The sequence below is a fragment of the Dasypus novemcinctus genome, chromosome 19 (assembly GCF_030445035.2).
Source record: "Dasypus novemcinctus isolate mDasNov1 chromosome 19, mDasNov1.1.hap2, whole genome shotgun sequence".
In the NCBI taxonomy this organism is placed as follows: Eukaryota; Metazoa; Chordata; class Mammalia; order Cingulata; family Dasypodidae; genus Dasypus; species Dasypus novemcinctus.
Window position 1 is genome coordinate 29,270,869 of NC_080691.1, and position 16,344 is coordinate 29,287,212.

The 16,344-nt window shown below is 50.3% G+C and overlaps 1 protein-coding gene across 1 annotated transcript in view; it reads left to right on the forward strand.

The window, feature by feature from the left end:
* SRRM4 (serine/arginine repetitive matrix 4) overlaps window positions 1–16,344 on the forward strand; it is a 154,947-nt gene that overhangs the window by 94,040 nt on the left and 44,563 nt on the right. The window contains exon 2 of the mRNA XM_004464683.4: window positions 14,869–15,015. Within this exon, the coding sequence (XP_004464740.1) occupies window positions 14,869–15,015 (147 nt within the window). The remainder of the gene's footprint in view (window positions 1–14,868; window positions 15,016–16,344) is intronic.

A 16,344-nucleotide genomic window follows, 5' to 3' on the forward strand; every position in this document is an offset into this window, starting at 1 on the left:
GCAGTTCCTTGAGAGCTCTGCCTCCCTTCCTTGTAGCTATGTGTCCTTAGGCAAGTCACTTCACCTCACTGGGCATCTGATGTCTCATCTGAAAACAGACCTTACGACAGCCACCTCAAGGTTTTGTGATGGGACGTGCATAAAATAATGGGCTTTAAATACCTGATATGCTTGGCACATAGTAGGTGCTCAATAAGACTTCTCTCATCCTTAAATTAGGGGCTAATGGGCCTTGTGGTAGTTCTGTGCCTTAATGTACTACCCCACCCGAAGTATTCAGAAAGCAGTAAAAAGATGGGGCAACTCAGACCCAGAAGAGAAAACGACTCACTCAAATCTTGGAATTGGCAGTCTCTTCAGAGGTCTTTGGGGCCAGTCCCCTGTCATCAGGCAACCCAAGCAATCCCAGACAGACTGAAAGCCATGCACTGCTCAGAGATAACTGGGAAAGGATAACCCATAAGTCTTCTCACTAAGCAGAAATCCTTTCTTCTATTAGACCTACCAAGCCTCTTCCAATAATGGTTGTGATTATGATTACAATAATAAGACACTGGGTTTACCTTAAAAAATATACATTTTCCCCAACCACCCCAATGTACAAGGTATTATTATCCTCATATTATAAAAATGAGAAAACTGAGGCTTAAATAGGTGAAAGACCTTGCCCAAGGTCATGCAGCAATACCTTGAAGAGGTTTACAAAGAGACACTAGAGCATGGTGAAGTAAAAAGTTCATTCCTTTGGTGGGGTGGGGGGCAGACAGGTAGTAGGAAGTGGGCATGAGGAAAGGAGGGTGTGATAGTTGAAGAATGAGTGAGGCTTCTGGTTGGGAAGGGAAGAGAGGGCACTCTAGGCAGTGCTTGAGCAAAGTGAGGTTGGCAGACTGTCCCAGTGGCTATTTACCATAGATAATTCCAATTTCAGGGGCAGCTAACATTGACTGAGTGCTTACTCTGTACAGAAGCGGTGTTAAGCACTTTATGTGGATCACTCTTTGAGCTAGACATGGTCATTGTCCTCGTTTTGCAGAAGAGAGATGAAATGACTCATCCAGGACTACAGCTTGAAAATAGCAGAACCAGCTTCCAAGCTTGAGTATGCCTGATTCCAAAACTCCATTCTGGCGGCTCCTGGTTGTTCAATCCCTGCCCTTTGTCAAGAGGGAAATTATAATATGCAGCTTAAAGAGCCGTCTGTCCACATGGTGAGAAGGGAGGGGCCGCCCTGAGACCTTCCAGTCCGTTCTGCTCTAATCTACACTCCCAAGTCCTCCTGGAGCTAAGGGAAACCCATCAAAGTTGGAGGAAGATAATCATGAAGCTGACCACCTAATAAAGATAAAACTTTCTAATAAACCTGCAATCCTGAGGTAATGGGTTTGACTTTTAAAAGGTAGATAAAAGTCTCAGTGGAGGAGCAGACCTTTCTCATCAACTCCTTCAGCAGAATCATGGTGGAGGAGCTATTTCCTACAGGTGGGGCGGCTGGATGCCTGGACCGGCCCTGAGAAATGGCCACGTCCCGTGTAAATTTAGAACACTGCCTCCCTCCAGGGATCCCTCTCTCCCACAGGGAATCCTTTGTCAGAGAAGAATGATAATGTCAAAGGATGAGGCCCCTGGTGTTGGCCTAAAGGAGGGCGGCCAAACTTTCTGAATGGAAAGGGCATGATTTGAAAACTCCCTGATGATTGGTGTGGGAGCTGCAGAGGCAGAGGTCTCTGAGAGCTTTCTGCTGACTGGTTGAGTTGGAAGGGAATACCCTCTTCATCATCATCACCATCATCATCATCACACCACCACCACCATCATCACAATCACCATCATCATAACAGTCACCATGATCATTACCATCATCATAATCATTATCATCATCACACCATTATCACAATCACCACCACCACCACCATCATCACAATCACCAACATCATAGGAGTCACCACCATCATCATCACAATCACCATCATCATCACCACCACCACCATCATCATCACCACCACCACCATCATCATCACCACCACCACCATCATCATCACCACCACCACCATCATCATCACCACCACCACCATCATCACCACCACCATCTTCATAATCACCATCATCATCATCACAATCACCATCATCATCACCACCACCACCATCATCACCACCACCACCACCATCATCATCACAATCACCATCATCATCACCACCATCACCATCATCATCACCACCACCACCATCATCATCACAATCACCATCATCATCACCACCACCACCATCATCATCACCACCACCACCATCATCATCACAATCACCATCATCATCACCACCATCACCATCATCATCACCACCACCACCATCATCATCACAATCACCATCATCATCACCACCACCACCATCATCACCACCACCATCTTCATAATCACCATCATCATCATCACAATCACCATCATCATCACCACCACCACCATCATCACCACCACCATCTTCATAATCACCATCATCATCATCACATCATAATCATTGTCATCAACACATCATCATCACCATCACTATCATCATCATCATCATTAAATAATATGTATTGAGCACTTACTATGTGTCCAAGAACTGTGCTAAGCCTTTTACATGTAATCATCGTAACAACCTTATGGGACAAGCAGTGTAGGTAATATTAGCATCCCTGTGGAACAGATGGGAAAACCAAGACTCGGTGATATTAAATAACTTCCCGTGGCTCACACAGCCAGGCAGTAGCAGAGATTCAAACCCATGTCAGCCTGACTTCAGACAGTATCGCACTTAACCATTGTTTTGTGTTTAGTAGTTTGATCGAGAAAAACTTGGTCCAGGCCTCTGACTTAGAGGGGCTTCACCAGAAGTCAAGCCTGAGACAATGATTTGGGTGCACGTGACTTATTGGTGGGATGCTCTCAGGAGAAAAGGAGAGAGAAGCAGGATGGGGCCGGAGAAGAACATGATGTACAGGTGCAGTTTCAGCTGGAGTCTAGCCTCAGCCCCACTGCTGGGAAGCTGTGGTCTCTGAGCTGTACCAGAGAATTAATCCCACCTTCGAGCAAGAAGCCGGGTCCTTTGTACTCCTGTGTCAGGTAGTGATTGGCTGTTGGCTGCTCCCCTCTGTCCCCAGAGGTGGGCATAAGCAACCGGAAGGGGCATCTGTGGGGCAGTAGCAGCTAGTACTCATGTCATCCTGAAAAGGGGGTCTAGAATCTCCTCCTACAGCTACAGAATTGAGCAGCGGGCCCTGCTCTACCTCGAAAGCCCTGTGGGTCTTGGAGTCTGCCTCTCGCTCACCTGAACCTCAGTTTCTCTGGGCTCGTGCTGGCTCTCAGCTTGTCCTCTAAGGGCTGGCCTAGCTCTAACAGGCTCTGACTCTGTGGTCTGACAACACAGCCACTGACGGAACTGGCAGTGTCAGCTTCCAGACCTGGGAGGAGAGACGTGGAGGTACCTGCGGTGGCTCCAACGGTGTGAGGCAAGGTGTCTGACAACTTCCCCCGCTGAAGCCCTTTATCTCACATCTCTGCTGTGTTATTTTAAAACTAATAAGCCCAGACCTCAGGAGCTCGCTGCCTGCTCGCCGCCTGCCACAGAGATTTGTGGCTTGGCTGTTCTGTCCTCTCTGCCGATTTCAACTCAGCTCACTCTCTGCTGGTTGGAAATTTTTTTTCCAAGCCTCAGCCTCAGGAAGGAGGTGTGTGTGTGTGCACGCGTGTGCGCGTGCCCAGGAGCACAAAACTCCTGACCGTGCCATCTTCTTAGAAACTCCCTGCCCGCAGTCCTAGCTAATGAAAGGGTCTAGTTGGTGACTCTGATGGGAGGGAGACAAATGAAACCATGGGCTGTTGAGAGAAGAGAAGCCAGGACAGAGCAGGGAATGGGGAAAGGGCCATTTCTGAGTTCTAAAGTAGCTACTAAGCTTGGCTGAGGTGGGTAGCCGAGGCCCCAGGCTAAGGAGGATTTTGTGGCACAACTAAGGACGCTCCAGCCTCCCTGCCCGTCCCCTTCCCAGAATCCTTTGCCTTGGGTTGTTTGGGGAAAGTGGATCAAGATCAGCAGTGAGTCCTGAGGGACAAGCCTTGCAAGTGAGGCTGGAGACCATTGTGGCTTGTCCCTGGAAAATATGTTGATAAAGTGCCACCAGGTGCCAGGAACTGTCTAAGCCCTGGGCATGCACCCACTTACATCCTCCTCACTGCAGCTCCGAGTTTGTGGTTTCCATTTTACAGATGAGGAAGCCGAGGCCCAGAGAGGGTAAGGGACTGGCCCAAGGCCACCTGGCTGGGGCGTGGCCAGGCAGAGTCCATCTGATGAGTCTATTCCTCGTGCTCTGCCAACTCTCCTTGGGCAGTAACTCAGTATCCATGCAGCCTGTCTTGTTTCCTCCAGGCAGGAATACCCTCTCTTCCAGGACTGCTCCTCTCTCGGCCACTTTCCCCCCAGTTTAGGAGCTTCTTAAGTGCCCGTTCCATCTCTCCCTCTGGACTGTGAGCTCCTTGAGGGAAAGGCTCATCTTGAAAAGGACCTTCCCTCATAAATAACATGATGCCTAGCAGAATGAATGAGTGAGTGAATAAATGAATAGCCTATGAATGCAAGTATGCAGGTATAAACAAGCAAATCACAGCATCTGAATGAATGAATGGGAGGAGTCAGGCACTTTACGAGTATATTTAAAGGGCCAGTCCACCAGTGTGGGCACTTCTGTTGCACCATCTTGCTATTCCAAAACCCCGCTGGCACCATGCCATCAGAGCTTACCCATCTCCCCAGCTGCCTGCCTCCCTCTAACCAGAGCTCCAGCTCACTCCCCAGATGACCCAATCCCTGGCTTTAATTGCCTTCTAAATGCTAATATCTCCCACATGGATTTCCCCAGCGCTGATCTCTTCTCTGAAATCCAGTCTTTGTGTACCCAACTGGCTACCTGACACCTCCACAACGATGTCTAATTGATACCTCAAAAACACCGAGTCCAAAATTCAGCCCCAGAGCGCCCTTCCTCAACACCCTGCTCCAACCGCAGTTTTTCCCTCTTCCATAATAGGCAGCTCTGTCCTTCCAGCTGCTCAAGTCAGAAACCTTGGAGTCATCCTCAACCGCTTTTCTCCTTTCACACTCCATACCCAACTCATCAGCAAACTCTGAGTCTACTTGCAATATATGCCCAGAATCCGACCGCTTCTCACCACTGCTGCAGCTGCAGCACTGATCCCCGCCACCGTCTTCTCTCGCCTGCGGTCATTTCTCTCTGATCTTCCTGCACCTATCACAATCCCTCCACAAGATGCCAGAGGGTCTTTTTAAAGAACTGCCACAGGACTGTACAACAGAAATAGGGACTCCTCATGTAAACCATGGACTATAGGTAATAGTGTAATTACAGTAATATTCTCTTCATCCCTTGCATCAAAAGTACCACACTAATGCAAAATGCTAAAAACGGGGGCAGATATGTGGGAATGCTGCATGATCTTGCTCTACACCTACAACTTCTCCAATAAAAATTAAAATGAATAAATCATCAAACATAAAAAGCCATGTCAGATCAAGTGCCTTCTCCCAGAAGCTTCCAGTAGCTTCTCTTGTCACTCAGAGGAAAAGCCAAGGCCTAGCAATAGCCCACAAGGCCATCCATGATCTAGCCCCTCACAGCCTCTCTGAGTTGACCTCCCACCAGGCTTCCTTTGTCACTCGGCTCCAGCCACACCGGCCTCCCTGCCGCTCCTCACCCCAGGATCTTTGCACTGGCTATGCCCACCACCTATTATGCTCTTCCCCCAGGCCTCCCCAAGGCTCACTCCCTCATCTCCATCAATTCTTTGCTCAAATGTCACCTTCTCAGCAAGGCTTTCTCTGACCACCCACTTTAAATTGACAGCTCCTTCCCAGTGGCATTGCCAGCCTCCCTGACCCTGCTCTGTTTCCTTTCTCTACAGCCCTCCTCATCTTCAAATAGTCTGTGTATGTACTATTTCCTTATGTCAATTTGCTGCTGCCCTTCCCTCTCCTCCCTCCCCCATTATATTGCAAACTCCACCAGGCAGGGATTTTTTTTTGTCTGTTTTTTTGTTAAATCCCCGGTGCCCAGCATATGACCTGCCCATTGGAGGTGTCAATATTTATTGAATGATGGACAAGGGTGGGTCCCCGGCAGCACCACCGGGGGCCACTGTCCCCACTCCCACATCTCCTCTGCCCTGGCCTGTCCCCTCGCGGGCTGAGGGCTGCTTCCCTCTTCCTGGAGGACTCTGGCCTGCTTGGCCCCTCCTCCAGCAGTGGCTGTGATGCTCCAAAGGGACTCACCCAGCACAATCCCTCTCAGTACAAGAAAATAGAACCAGCAGCTCAGCCTGCCTGGAGAAATCCAAACCCTGTCTGCAATCCCAGCCGATTAACAGGTCCGGAAGGTGCCCTGGGCTGGAGTAAGAGCTGCCACGCTTGCCCGTGAATGCAGCTTGATGCGTTCAGGCCTCGAACCCAGATAGTTGGCCTCCAGGACCTGTGCACCTCCCCAGCGTCACCTCGTTGCCTTGCGCAGTCCTTTCAGGCAGGAGAACACGACGTGTTGGAATGCAGCCCATTCCCAAGTTGGGGGTGGCTCCTATTTCCAGCATTCCTGACAACCCAATCCAACCCTTCTTAGCGGTTTGATCCCTCGCTAGGCAAATAGGCAATCGACTGGAAGGCCCGTGGAGGGAGAAGTGACCGACTGCACTTGGGCTTGATTGGAGGGCGGTGGATGGATGTGTGCTGTGATGAGGGTTAGAAACCCAGGCAGGTTGGGAGCCTGACCTGCGAGGCCGAGCTGCGCTTAAAAAAAGCTGAGCTGATTTTTCTCCATATGGTTCCTTTGCCCTTTGACCTGAACTTGGGAACCAGACAATTTGTAATATACAAGAATGTTTGCCACACACCCGCATACACACACGCAGCTCTAAGAACTGAACTAAGCCATTCTTACCGGTTGCCTCAGGAAAGGGCATGGTGGAGGGTTCTGCTTGTTTGTGTAGGTCAGTCCTCAAGGTCAAGTCTGAATCCTTGGTAGAATCTATGGTCTTGCTACTCAAAGTGTGGTCCCTGGACCGGCAGGATCAGTATCGCCTGGGAATGGGTTAGAAATGCAGAAGCTCAGGCCCTAACCCATACTTACGGAATCAGCTTGTTTTCTAACAAGATCCCCAGGTGATTCCTGTGCACAGTAAAGTTTGGAATGCACCTGTCGCACCTGCTCCGTGGCCCTGCAGGATTCAGCCTCTGCCTTCCTCCCCAGTCTCCTCTCCACCACCCCCCACCCCAATCCGATCCCACTTCTGCAGTTACATGAAGGTCTAGAGCTGGGCCCCTGCACATGCTAGTCCTTCTTGCCCCACACTCCTGGCCCATTCCCTTTCATCTTCTAGGACGCGTCCCACACCCACCTGCCCACATTCCTCAGGCTAGGGGAGGCGCCCTGTGCTTCCCCAGCCCTCCAAGCCTCTCTCAACCAGAGAAGGAGAACATACTACACCACACTGCAACTTCTTTGGGGCATCACGGTCACTGCCGGCTGAGACCTCCTTGAGGGAGGGACCATATCTTGGTTACTTTTGAGTCTTTGGAACCTGATAATAAGTAGATGTTCAGTAAACAAGTGTGGAATATATGAATGGAATAATGAGGCAGATTCAGCATCATAAATGTGCTTCTTATTTCTCATTCAGTTTCTATTAAGATGAGGACTATGCCCCCTCCCCATCCAAATGACAGCCCCCACCGCAGCTCCCTGGACCCCGGCCCTCCCTTCAGCCCCTACACTTTCCCCAACAGTGATATCAAAGCTCAAAGAGTCCCAGCCCCAGCGGATTACCCGGAACCAGACTTAATGGACTGGGTTAACCTTGAAAAGGACTTGCGTGCCAAGACTTCAGGTCAGGATTTTGACGTGGCCCAGCCTGAAGTCCCAGGAGCCAAGGCACAAATTCGCCAAGCCCCTCCTGTCCCTGGGCTGGCCCACCCATGGCGGGCCCGGGGCTTTCTGTTGGACGCACAGGCGTGAGGAGCTGGGCTGACACCGGCGGGGCCGTGTGTCTGGTCAAGGGAAAGGACAAAGGTGGATCATTCATAGCCCTGGGTGCCGGCATGGAACAAAGTGCCCGGGCATGATTCCTGGAGGGGAAGCCAGTCCCTCTGTCTCTCTAGGCCCCGCCGTCTCCATCCATGTCACAGGACAGTGGCACCGTGCTGCGTATCTTACAGGGGGGCATCGGCATCGACTGAGATGCTGGATAAGGAAACGCTCTACACACAGGACCTCTAATGGGATGCAGACAGTTAGTGCCAGGGATGTCCCGGATCTAATGGCCAAGTGCCATTTCTATCTGTGGAGTGTAATTCCCAGGCCAGACCTTGAGACACAGCCCCTCTGCCACAGGCGAGTCAAGCCCCTGTACGTATCCCAGGGAAATTACTGAGACTCGCCCTGTGTCCCTCTTGTTCCTCCCTTGCATTCCTAAAGTCTTCTCCAGATTGCTCCCCTTTGTTCTCAGCAGCTTCTTATACAGAGGGAGGGCAGCTGCTGCTCTCGCCTCTTGATCTCTCCAGGTCTCGGTTTCTCCATCTGCCGCGTGGAGACGGGGAGGCTCGAATGCAGTCACGCTGGTGAGGCGCTTCGCCCAGTGTCTGGCCCGCGGCGGGCACTCTCGGAACACTGGCTGCTGGGATGACCAAGTGACGTGGAGAGAGCGCTACCCTGGGGCTCAGAAAGCCACAGTTCTAAGCTGCAGCCCGGATGCGAGGCACGGTGTCGACTGGGCAAACCCCTTGCCTCCTGGAGCCTCCGTCTCTCCTCTCTGTGCAGAGGTGGGCTGGGGCTGGGGCCCAGCCGAAGCCCCCAAATGGTGTTTAACTCTTCCTAGTGCTTTGGGGCGTGAGGATTTGCAAGCAACCCCGGGCCGAAGGAGCACTTTGTTGGGAGCAGCTGGCAGTCGGCTCGGTGAGCAGGCTGCTTTGCTGGGGGAAGCGGCGAGGGAGCCAGGCATCTTGGAGAGTTTTGCAGAAAGTTCAGCCCCACTCTTATCGGAGGCGCTGAATCAGTTGGTTGCCATGGCGACGGAGAGCAGCCTCGACGCTCCAGGTCGCTGATTAGCAGCAACAGAAGGAGGAGGCCTTGATGAATCCAGCGGCGCTCCTGGCTCCCTCCCCACTCTGTGAAGTGGAGTGCGCCGGCCCTTGACTTCGCTGTTTTAGCTGTCCCCCGAAGATCTCGCCTTCTTTTAAGTATTTTTTATGCAACATGGAAGAGCTGTGTGATGGAAACGAGGCAGCTGCTGGTACTCCTCAGCGAGGATGGGGCACAGAATTCTTCTCCAGGCGTTGCTAGGAAGGACGCAGAGCTAGAGGCAGAGAAGGAAGCTGGGTGGGGTTGGGGGGGGGGCCGGGGCTGAGGTCCACCCCGCTGAATTGCTGTGCGGCCTCACGCTGCACCCCACCCCACCCCGCGAACCCCGGTTTCTTTGTTTGCAAGGAGAGGCTGACCCAGATCTGAGGTTCCCAGACCAAACTGATCACCAGGATTCATTCATTCATTCCTCTTTCATCCATTCAACAAATATTTACTGAGCAGCATTACTCCATGTTAAGCACTATAATACCTGGGGATTCAGTGGTAAGAAAAGAGGGAGTACCTACTGTCTTGGTGCTTATATTCTAGTTGGGAAGACAAATACCCAGCAAATAAACATCTAAACAGGCTATTTCCAATAATGACAAGCGCTAGGAAGAAAATGAAACTGGCTGTGACACGAGAGGGTGAAGTGAGAGCAAGATTAGATAAGGGGTTTCTGAGGAGATGACATTTGAGCTGAGACTTAAATGGAGAGAAGAAGCCAGTCATGCAAAGAGCTGGAGGAACAGCACGCCAGCTGATGGGAACAGCAAGTACAAAGGCCCTGGGACAGGAAAGCGTTTGACCCATTTGAGGAACAGCACGAGTAGAGCTGTGTAAGGAATGGGAGGGGATGGGAGGTGGGGCGGAGCAGTGGGCAGAGCCCAGGTCATGCTTTATTAGGCCTGGCTGTCAGTTTGAATTTTATTCTTGGTCCCATGGGAGGCAGAATTACCCAGGATGTTTCTTTAAGATGCAGATTTCAGGGTTTTGTCCCTTTGTGATTCTGATTTATTACCATCAGGGCCAGGGAATCTGTATTTTTAAAAGTCCCTTTGGGGCATCTGATGCTGTGTAAGTTTTGAGGAACCATCGATTTAGATGCTCTCTGAGTCTCTGTGAGTTTTAAGCTGAGAGGTGAAGTTAGAACGTCTTGGAAAAAAGATGTTTAGATGTGCTACGACACGATGAAGGAGTCCCCTCTGCCTTCCACTCCCTGCCTGCCCAGTGGAATTAATTATACTTTTGTTTGTTTGATGGCAAAATCCCAGGTGGGGTACCCAACACCAGGACAGCAAAACCAGCACTGTGGGAGAAAAGAACCACCCACCAATCGAGGAATATAAAGCTATAGCAATTCGAGCAGACACTGCCATATGTTTCCTCACCCTCTCCTATTCTGACCCCCGCTGCTGGCAGCGATGGCGAGGGGCTATCCTCACCCCAAGCCTTTTGCCTCCAGTGCTCTGGCCGCAGCTCCCACCAGCTTGCCCTCCACTGAAGTTAACCCATGCCTCTGCTTCCTCCAGCAGCACAAATCACTGGGGACCCTCCACCCATTGCCAGCGCTGCTCGCCAAATATCATGCAGAGCCAAATGCCTCCCGTCAGCGCTCAGGGTGCGCCTCCAGGCTCGCTCTATATTTGTGTCCTGGTTTTACGTAGGATGCCAGAGAGTCTAAAATTGCATTGTTGTGTGTGTCTAACTCGAGGCTCTGCTGGGCAGTAGGCGTGCACTGATAAACTCACCGACCACTTTTCTAAGATAACCACAAGACAGAATAGAAGAGGCATGAATGGGGCAGTCTGAGTGGACTGGGGCATTGGCGGGGTTATTCACCCTCTCTGGGCCTCACTTTCCCCCAAACTGTAACAGGAGGGATTAGTCTTTATCATCTCAAAAGTCCCTTCTAACTTATTGACCCGAATGAATGTTCTCATGAGGAATAAGATAGGGTCCTATTCTCTGGAATAGATAGGGTCCTATTCTCTGGAAGCTCATAGTCCAGTGTGAGAGAAGACAATTAAATGGCAGCAATACAGATTATTAAGAGCCTCCGTAAGGGTAGCAGAGGGACATTCAGATCCTACAAAAAGGGTTAGATCACCCCCAAACCCTGCTCCCTGCGCCATCTTCTCCATCTCAGTGGATGGTGGTTTTGTCCTGCCAGTGACCCAGACTCAAAAACTTGCTTCTCCTCTCATACCTCACTTCCTCCCAGTAGCAAATGCTGTTAGTTCAACTCTCAAATCACATCTCACCGCCTCCATTGCTAGCCCTTTGTTCTGAGGCACCATCATCTCTCACCAGGACTATTGCAACAGCCTCTCTGTCTCCATCCTTGCTTCTCTCAGGCCAGTGTCTCACAGCCACCAGAACGAGCCCTCTACAGTGTGATTCAAACCATGACACTCCTCTGGTCAGTTTCATCCACGGAAAATCCAAAGGTCTGCTCATGACCTACCAAGATTTGCACAATGACATTTTCCACCTGCTTCCTCTCGGATTGCACCTCTTACTGCTCTACCTCCTGTTTGCCTTTCCTGGTATGTGCCATGAATGCTCCCACCTCAGGATCTTTGAAATTGCCATTCCCTCTGTCTGGAGCCCACTTCCTGCAGATACCTTTGTACTGTGTAACAAATAATCCCAAATCTTCATGCACAAAACAACAATAAACAGTTATTAATGCCTCACAGTTTCTGTGAGTCAGGAATCTGGCTGGGCAATCTGTCACAAGGTTGTCATCAAGATATCAGCCAGGGCTGCCGTCATCTGAAGGCTCGCCTGGGGGTAGAGGGCCTGCGTCTGCGTTGATGCCCTCCCATGGCTGGCAAGTTGGTGCCAGCTGTGGGTGGGAGGCTGTAGACCTTCTTCCCATGAGCGTCTCCATGTGGCCGCTTGAGTGTCCTCACAACATGGCGGCTGGCTTCGCCCAGAGTGGCCAGTCCAAGATGGGGAGGCGGAAGCTGCCTTGTATGACCTGGTCTTAGAAGTCACACACTATCCCTTCTACCACATGGTTCTCATTACAACTGAGCCACGAAGTCCATCCCACTTTCTAGGGGAGGGGAATCCGGTTCCATTTTGCGATGGCAGGGGAGGCAAGTAATCTGTGGACACACTTTGAAACCCCCAAAAACTGCAAGGCTAGTCCTTCTTTCCTTAAGTCTCCATTCCTCATTACCTTCTCAGCAAGGCCTTCCCTGCTTGCTGTTTGCAAAATAGTAGCTGTCCTCTCCCATTCACTAGCCCCATTATGCTGCTTTAAACATAAGTTATTACTATCAGCAAGCCAGGTATTTATTGCTTAAATGTTTATGACCCCCTCCCATCCATAGCATGAACTCCATGATCAAGGGGGGCATTTCTAGGTTGTTGGCACTCTTCTTCTTGCTGGCACTCAGAGACTTGGAATTGATGAATGGGGTTAGCTACAGCCAGGACCAGTATGGGAAGAGGCAAGCCTTGCTAGGGCAGGGCAGAAATTGCCAGCTCTTAGTTGACTGAGAACAGCAAGGACAGCAGAAGCAAAGACGTGGAATTGGAACCAGAAGTGGGGCAGGGATGGTATAGAGAAAACTGAGGCTGGATAGAATGGAGGGGAGTCCTGGCAACACAGGGTCGGCAGCAAGGGGGACTGGGCCCTGGCTAGAATCTCAGTTCCTCCCAGGCTTGAAGTATCGCCTTGCTCTGCTTCGAAAGATGCGCCACTAAATGACTGATGATGACAGGTGTGTTTTCCTGCCTTTCCTTCAATATCGCCTGGGCATGGCCTGCTCTCCTGGCAGCCCTAAGGAGCAAGGGGCTTATCAGATGGATTCATCCTGAGCCATAAAACCAACCTTGATGCACCGGCTGCAGGGGCTTGGTGCATGATAGATGCCAGTGCCTTTGATCCGTGCTTGACCTGGGGTCTGAAGGCAGGTCGAAAAGTTGGCTAGGAGCCGGCTAATTTGAGTGACAATCTCTTTAAAGGCTGTGTGACTAGGCAATATCCTTTCTCTCTCTGGGCCTGAAAAAGGAGGTGGAACACGTAGGTGATTTCCCACTGTTGTCAGTTGCAGAGAAGGGAACTTCAGGCCTTCGTGGGAACTGCCTTGCCACCCGAAGTATGTGACTGCATATCTGCTAAGGATTTGATGGTGGAGGTTTGGTTCACAGGAAAGTGAAGGGAAGGGGAACTGACATTTTTAGGTCTTTCTGTTTGCACACATTATTTCATTTTATCTTCATAACAACTTAATAATATATGGAGATATTATTTCCTATTTTTTACTTGAAGAAACCAAGACCCAGAGAGGTTAAGTAACTGGCCCAAAGTCCTGCAGCTACTAGGTAGTAAAGATAGGATTTGAATCCAGGTATATTTGTCCTGTACACAGAAAGAGCAGAGAAATGGAATAGAAATAGCAAAGGGGAGTTTGAAACAAATCTTACCATGCTTTGGCACCCAATTATGCCTTGAGAAAGGATATGAAATACCAGTTTCCAGCTTCTCCCTATGATTTAGTCAGAATAGGATAGGTTATGCTGCAGTAACAAAATTCAGTGGCTTGGGAAGCAGATGTGGCTCAACTGATAGTGTGTCCACCTACCATATAGAAGGTCCAGGGTTCAAACCCAGGGCTTCCTGGCCTGTGTGATGAGCTGGCCCACGTGCAGGGCTGCCGTGCGCAAGGAGTGCCATGCCTCGCATGGGTGTCCCCTGTGTAGGGGAACCCCACACACAAGTAGTGCACTCCACAAGGAAAGCTGCCCCATGTGAAAAAAACACAGCCTGCCCAGGAGTGGTGCTGCACATACAGAGAGCTGATGCAGCAAGATAATGCAACAAAAAGAGACAGAGATTCCCAGTGCCACCAAGAATGCAAGCAGACACAGAAGAACACACAGTGAATGGACACAGAAAGCAGAAAACGGAGGGGGGAGGAGGAAAAGGGGAGAGAAATAAATGAAATAAATCTTTTTTTTTAATTATTAAAAAAAAACCTCAGTGGCTTGGCCTTATTAAAGTTAATTTCTCTCATACAAAGTCTGATGTGATCGAGGAATCTCTCCATCATCTAGTAACTTCACCTTTCGGGATATGTGGCCTCCAAAGTTGGTGTAACAGAGGAGGTAAGAGCTGGTGAAGAGGGAAGCAGATGGGGCTCAAGTGATTGGGCTCCCATCTACCACACAGGAGGTCCCAGGTTCAGTTCCCAGTATCTCCTGGAGAAGACAAGCAAGACAGCGAGCTGACGCAACAAGATGCTGCAACAAGGATTCACAAAGAGGAAAGACAATGAGAGACACAACAAATGGACACAGAGAGCAGACAGCAAGTGCAAACAACTGGGGAGGGGGATTTGGGGGGATAAATAAAATAAATCTTTAAAAAAAAAAAGCTGGTGAAGACATTCTGACCTTGATTGCGTTAACTGGATATGACACGTCATTCCCATTCAGGTGGTAGGAGCGGGTGTAGCTCAGTGGTTGAGTGCCCGCTTCACATGTACAAGGTCCCAGGTTCAATCCCTGGTACCAACTGAAAGAAAAAAATTCCTAGACTACCATTCAGAGACCATTGGCCAAAAAAACCTTATAACCTCTTTGCCTCAACCTAGCCAGAAGGGAAGCTGGGAAACACTGGAACGTCTTTGGGAATATTTGGTCAGCTTTAAGTGTTCCTGCCGTATCCTAACGCTTTTGCCTTCCTATTTCTCCCCCTGTAGGGCAGAGCCCCAGAGTGGCCCCACGGCCCCAGCTCAGGATGGACCCTCGGAGAAGCTGGTTCAGCGCCTGGCCACCGAGGCCTTGGGCACGAGCCGCGGGGACAGAGACAAGGCCTGCCGGGAGCTCAGTCCTGCCAGAGCACGCAGGTGAGACGCTGCCGCCCACCTTTGTCCAGGCCTTTCCCACCTTTGTCCAGTGGGAAAGCTGAGGTTGGAGGCACAGAACGGAGGCTGGCCTTGCTGGCCCATCGCCCCACTCCACTGAAAGGTCCCCTTGCTCTTCCTTAAATCAGGGGTCAGGACCAGATAGAGATCTTAGGTTTGTTGGCCAAACAGTTTCTGCTCACAGACTACTCAACCCCGTGCTTTGAGCACAAAAGCCACCATAGACAATGTGTAAAGAATTGGGCATAGCTGCATTCCAAGAAAGCTTTATTGACAAAAGCAAGAGGGGGCTAGATTTGGCCCGGGGACTGTAGTTTGTTGACCCCTCCCTTAAATGAAAGACGCCCCTTGGTCTTTGTTCTGATGACCATCTATGAGCCCCTGGCTCCCAAATCTTTTGAGTTCAACAGGCTAATGCCTTCCAGACCTTTGTATCCATTCCTGACTTCAGTTACTCAGCCAGCATTTTCGAGCACCTTCAGTGTGACAGGCAGGGCGCTAGGATCTGAGGATACAGCATGTCTCTGAGGCCTGAAGGGGTAAAGTGACTTGCCCTAAATATCTTAGCCAGTAAATGGCAGCATGAATTTGTACTCCAGTCTCTCCAATCTTAAGCCCTAGACTAAAAACCGTAGGATTCTGTTGATGCTAATGAAACAGCCACTCTCATCCCTGCCTTCTGTTGACTTCTATGTTGTACCACACACATAGAAAACCTGACTGCGCTTTGGTCTCTGAAGGATCTGGTTCTGTTTACAACATTATCTTTACAATTCAGCTTCTCTACCTAGTCTAGAAGCCTCAAACTAGCTCTCCACTCCCTTCCTGCCCTGGACCTGAATCTACTCCCCAGCTAAAGGTATGAAATGAGTTTCCTTGCCAGGAAAACTTCCCAGACATGTCACCTCTCTCCTTCTGTTGAATCAGAGTGTCAAAGCCATTTTACAGATGGGGAAACTGAGGCCAGTTGGTAGCAGGGCCAGAATGAGGCCTGAGGGCCACTGTCCCTGGTCCAAATTCTCTCCTTACATCCCAGAATTCTTGATTTATTATGGTAGAGGCTCAAAGCCATTTAGAGGACCCCTCTGAAAATTATATAGCAGTCTGTCCCCATAAAAATGTTCCAGGTATATTCCCCAAATTCATGTACCATTTCAGAGGGTTCCAGAAGCCCCTTAACCAGGACCCCTAGTTGAGAACTCCAGTTCTAGGAGACATGGTTACTGAATTTTGCGAAAGCAGCTTAGGGAGCTTGCGCGTCCAAAGCCCTTCCCTCCTCCCAAGCTGCCGGCTCCATGATGGGTTTTAATT